General features: G+C 46.9%; 1 protein-coding gene across 1 annotated transcript; it reads left to right on the forward strand.

Moving 5' to 3' along the window:
* The first annotated feature begins 2,309 nt into the window (after nucleotides 1-2,309).
* Nucleotides 2,310-3,476, forward strand: LOC122491656 (transmembrane epididymal protein 1A-like). Its single transcript, XM_043594706.1, has one exon. It carries the CDS (start codon nucleotides 2,438-2,440, stop codon nucleotides 3,323-3,325), a length of 888 nt encoding a protein of 295 aa, XP_043450641.1. The 5' UTR covers nucleotides 2,310-2,437; the 3' UTR covers nucleotides 3,326-3,476.
* The last annotated feature ends 1,537 nt before the right edge of the window (nucleotides 3,477-5,013 follow it).

The following is a 5,013-nucleotide window of genomic DNA, read 5'->3' on the forward strand; positions in this document are numbered from 1 at the left end:
ATTGTCAATAAGGAGTTGTATTTACCAGGGTCTTTGGTCTCATTCACCTTCTCCTCTGGTCTTTATGGGATAAAGTGACCCCAACATTCAGTCAGATATCACATGGCTGGACCCTAATGCCAGTTTGATCTTGGTTTAAGTGTTATTTCTTTGCTGGCTCAATCTGAAGGATTCACTCACTATTATAATAGCCTTAATTTTTTGGGGGGGGGGTTATTATTTATCACCCTCTACCATTTTTTTGTTTACTTGTATATTTATTTGTTGCTTATCCCTCTTCTTCATTGTTGTATCCTCAGGACCTGGAAGTGTCAAGTGTCTGACATTATTGTTGAATGAAAAAAATGAATCAAAGAGCCTTCAGTGGTCCTGCCTGCATAGGATTGTGAAACTATCTTCCTTTAACTACCATTGGATACTTACCTAAGAAGGCAACCTGGTGAGGCACCTGTTTTTCATCTACACGTCTTCCCGCCACCACCACCACCCCCCCCCCCGCACCAACTACCTCCTTACTTGGCAACAATTCTATGTGCCTGTGATAATCAGAACCACTTGCCACAGCAAATACCACATCCTTCTTTTCTGCTTGTTTGCCTTGTGGAGCCTTAATATACATGTGACTGCCTCAGCTTCCAGTTCATTGAAATCATCAATGTGTCCTTTGGTGGCCATGTTCTTCCCTTTGGTACTAAAAACTTTGAACTCTCAGGATTCAGTGTTGTTAGGATGGGAAAAAATATTTTAGATAGCCATTTACTATTGCAGCAGCCTTAACATTTTTAAAAAGCTTATCATTTATCATTCTTTACCACTTTTCCCATTTTGCATTGAGGAGTGGATGCACATTATCTGTGTTGTTAAGGCTGCAGAGACGCTCCACCTTTTATAGATTTATTGGCCACCTACAGTTTTCCTTGAATGACTAGCCACTTATGACCTTTGCCCCTTTACCTACTGAGGTGTTCATTTTTAACTTTTTGATTTGTAAGAGTTCTTTATATTATAAGGAGTCTAACACTTTGTCACATATAGAGTACAATTTTAAGTTGATTTTTCTTTTGGAATTAATGTTTAACAGTAATTTTAATATAGAATAAATAATTAATTGTAATGTTTAATTTCTTAAGTAGGCCCCATGCCCGATGCAGAGCCCAAAGTGGGGCTTGAACTCACAACCCTGAGGTCAAGACCTCAGCTGAGATCAAGAGTCAGACGCTTAACTGACTGGGCCACCCAGGCACCCCTGTAATGTCTAATGTCTATTAATAAAAAACCTTAAAATTTTTATGGAGCGCCCGGGTGGCTTAGTCAGTTGAGAATCTGACTCTTGATTTCATCTCAGGTCATGATCCCAGGGTCATAGGTCAAGCCCCATGTCAGTCTCTATGCTGAGCATGGAGGCTGCTGATTCTCTCTCTCTCTCTCTCTCTCTCTCTCTCTCTCTCTCTCTCTGAGCCCCTTCTCCCCCACTGATGCTAACATTAAAAAAAAAACTTAAAAAAATTTAAATATAATTAAGTTCTTTACCTTTTTTAAATGATTCTTGCTCTGGCATTATTTATAGGAATACTTGAACAACTTCAGCATCATAGGAATTCAGCAAGGAATGTTAGTAATAACAGTAAAATTACTAATAATCATTACCATTTATTAACTATGTATCAGACACTCTACATACTTTATTCTATTTAATACAATAAACCTATGACATAATTATTATTCCCATTCTACAGGTCAGGAAACTGAGGCTCAAGAAGACAGAGTAACTGCCCATAGTCATGTAACTTACAAGTGTTGGAGCTGAAGTTCAGTCACTTAGTTATGTACAAATTCTGGACTTTGTCAGCAGATGAGTAGACCTGGGTCCCCATCCCAGCTCTGCTATGCTGGCTGTGATACCTGTGTATGTGCCTTCACCCCCTGAGCCTTAATGTCACCTATAAAATTTGTTTAACAATAACCCTCTCATAGAGTTGTTGAGGTATTTAAATGAGGAAAAGGAGATGTCATATGACTGGCACCAAGTGACAGCCAACAAAAGAAAATCCACGACCACCACCCCTTTGCTGGGGCCCCTTATTACTTTTTTCCTTCCCCTCTTTTTGGGGAGGGGTGGGGCAGGATTGGAGAGGAGAGAAAGGGTAAACTAGCTCCTGCAGTGAGGTGCAGAGGTTGGAAGCCCAAGCCCGGCTCATCTAAGTAAGGAACAGAGCAAGGTGAAGTGCCACCTAAGAGAGATCCCACCCAGGGAGTGGCTCAGATGCTTCCAGCACACACATAGGCCTTTTTGTGTGTGGGAGGCAGGGGTGGAGCTGGATCAGAAAGATCTCACCACAGCTTGGAAGCAGCCACCTCGCTTGTGAGGAGAGCCCTGGGAGGTTGCCTCTCATCTGCCAGCTCTTGTTCTGTTGGCCCCAACATACACACAGAGACCATGGGTACTCTCGAGGGACACTTGCTGCCGGGGATATGCCTCCTCTTCTTTTCTCTCCACTACTCAGTGATGGTGTCCTTGGCCCTGCTACAGGGACAGAAGTTTCTCAAACCCCCTCTGACCCCAAAGGAGAAGCGAGGACACAGGTGGTGGCAGCTGGTACCTGTGGAAGGGATGATGAAGGTGGCCATCTCCCTGACTGGCATCATAACCGAGTTCTTCTACCCCCCAGGAGTAAACCGGATGATGATGGTAGACTGGGAGGACCCTCGGCGGCCATTTGTGTTCTATGACAACTGGTATCACGTCACCATGTATGGGTTTTTCACGCTCAGTGGCGTTGTGGACATCGTGAGCCGGGCGTGTCAGGCGCAGCAGAACGTGAAGCTGGAGCGAGCAGCTGAGGCCCTGGCCTTCTGTGTGCTGGTCCTGCTGATGGTATGTCACCTGGAGAACAAGGGCACCCTGGAGGTCCGCATGCACCTGCTGTTCGTGGCGCCCACCTTCCTGGTTACCCTGGTAATCACCATCGAAGTCTGGGTCCCTGACCAACCCACGCTCTGGGTGCTAAAGGCCTGGATGGGGCTGGTGCTCAGCACATGGATGCTGCAGCTGTGTGTGCTGATGTACGTTCCTCCCTCCGGGCAGCCCTGGAGGGCAGAAAATCCTGGCGACCTCGCCTTCCTCCTCATCTTCTTCTGCTGGCACCTGGGCTTCGGGGCTATCGTGCTGGCCGCTCTCTATGGCCTCTGCAGCCTCTGGCACCATCGCATCTCCTCTTGGAGGGAAGTCCCACGTGCCAAGTACCAGCTGTGTCCCAGAAGCCACAGTAGCGAAGAGCTGGAGAAGCTCGGGACAGAGGCCATGCTGCAGGATGGGGACGTCTAGGTACAGAATCTTTGTGCTATGCCTTTCGTCACGAGAGTTTTGAGGGTACCCACTGTGCGCAGAGCACAGAAATGTGCTGGGATCTACAAGGTGGCTTTCTGTCACAGGAGCCACCTTCCTTGTTCCTAAATAAACCTTTCAGTTCCTGGGATTACTTCACTCTGTGGCTCTGTTTTCTCCAGGTCTGCCTCTTTTCCTGCCTCACTGCCTCACTGCTCCGCATGGTTCCTGACCGTGGACTTGTGTGGAGTGAGAACAAGGAGGGGGCTTTTCTCTCACAAATGAGGAAATAGAGGGAGATGGAGGGGCGCTGGGGACCCAGGGGTGTTCCATCCGTTGGAGGCAGAGCTAGCTGGCTTAGTGTGTGCCTGCAGCTAGAGTATTTAAATGTGCGAAAGAGAAGGGGTCCATTTTTGCATAATGGTGAGGACTTCTGTTTCTCTTCATTTTTCTGCTTTCTTTACACTAAGCATGGCAGGATGATGAACTTGTTTCCTTGTTGCTATAGTTATTTTTAATCTACACGGAATGAGGCTACATCTGGCTTCTGAGGGGGAAGTGGGGAAGGGGTGACAGTCAACTTAGCAGGGGCTCAAGTCTGAGAGAAAGGAGGCAGAAGAGCAAGGAAGTCCCAAAGGAAACAAGGATGACCGAAATATAATTTTAAGGTGTTCAGGTTTTGCTGGGATGTAAAACTCCATTGTTCCTACTCTTTCAGTAACGTCTGTGATGCAAGTATATGCGTGTCTTGTGTGAGTGATTCTGGAGCCAGACCAAAGAGAAGGCTCAGATGTCAGTTGGTAGGAGCAGAAGGGGAAGAATGGCTATGAGATGTGGGGTGCAAACCGTCTTCAGTGGTTCTGAAGATGCAGAACTCGGAGCTGAGAGGAAACGGGAAATGTCAGCCCCTGGAATTTGCAGAAATTTCTAGCCAGTTATTGAGCTTCTCCCAGAATGAGGAGAGAAGGTGCTGGTAAATCCATACACTCAGTAAGACATATGAAAGCAAATTTTATAAAAACGCTTATCCCTGGGTACAACTAGATATCCACTGCTTCTGCTAGCACGAGCCTGCGTATGTGAGACAGATAAATCCAGCATCTGGAAATGTGAAGAGGCAGGAAGAAGAGATGGGGTGCTGGCCGTAGATGTGGAGAAAGGACCAGAGAGAAAAGCTCCCTCTCATGAAGCAGCTGCAGCGACACCACCTCTTGTGCAGTTAGAAATGCTGTCCTCAGAGACTAAAAAGCTGTAAGAAGCATAGAGAGGTGTTTGCATTTGCAAGATGGAAGACAGGCTGCACATTGTCATCTGAAATGTCACCGGACACTCCCTAAAGAAATAGTGTGTGGGAGCATGGAAAATAGGCTCCAGAAACTCCAGGATGAGAGCTTGAGGCAGGGAAGGGAGCCAGGGGAGGGTCTGGCAACTCACCCTGGCAGGGTTTGGAGGGGAGGAACACTCTGGATCTAGAGGAAGAGAAATGTGTCCTGCAGCAGCTGGAACCAGGCCAGCCTCAGGTTCCATCCCAGCAAAGCAGGAACCAACCTAAGGAGAGGCCAGCGCCTTTCCTTCTGTCCCCACCCTAAAAATCCCAGAAGCAGAGCCAAATTTAACCTGAAGCTAAGATAATAAAGCTTAAGCTTCAGAGCCCCTCACTTTACATCTCCAAACATAAAGCCCTGGGA

The sequence above is a fragment of the Prionailurus bengalensis genome, chromosome C2 (genome assembly GCF_016509475.1).
Source record: "Prionailurus bengalensis isolate Pbe53 chromosome C2, Fcat_Pben_1.1_paternal_pri, whole genome shotgun sequence".
Taxonomy (NCBI): domain Eukaryota; kingdom Metazoa; phylum Chordata; class Mammalia; order Carnivora; family Felidae; genus Prionailurus; species Prionailurus bengalensis.

What these genes read in the sequence shown, in the direction of transcription:
- LOC122491656 (XM_043594706.1), top strand. Translation starts at nt 2,438, where the DNA reads ATGGGTACTCTCGAGGGACACTTGCTGCCGGGGATATGCCTCCTCTTC.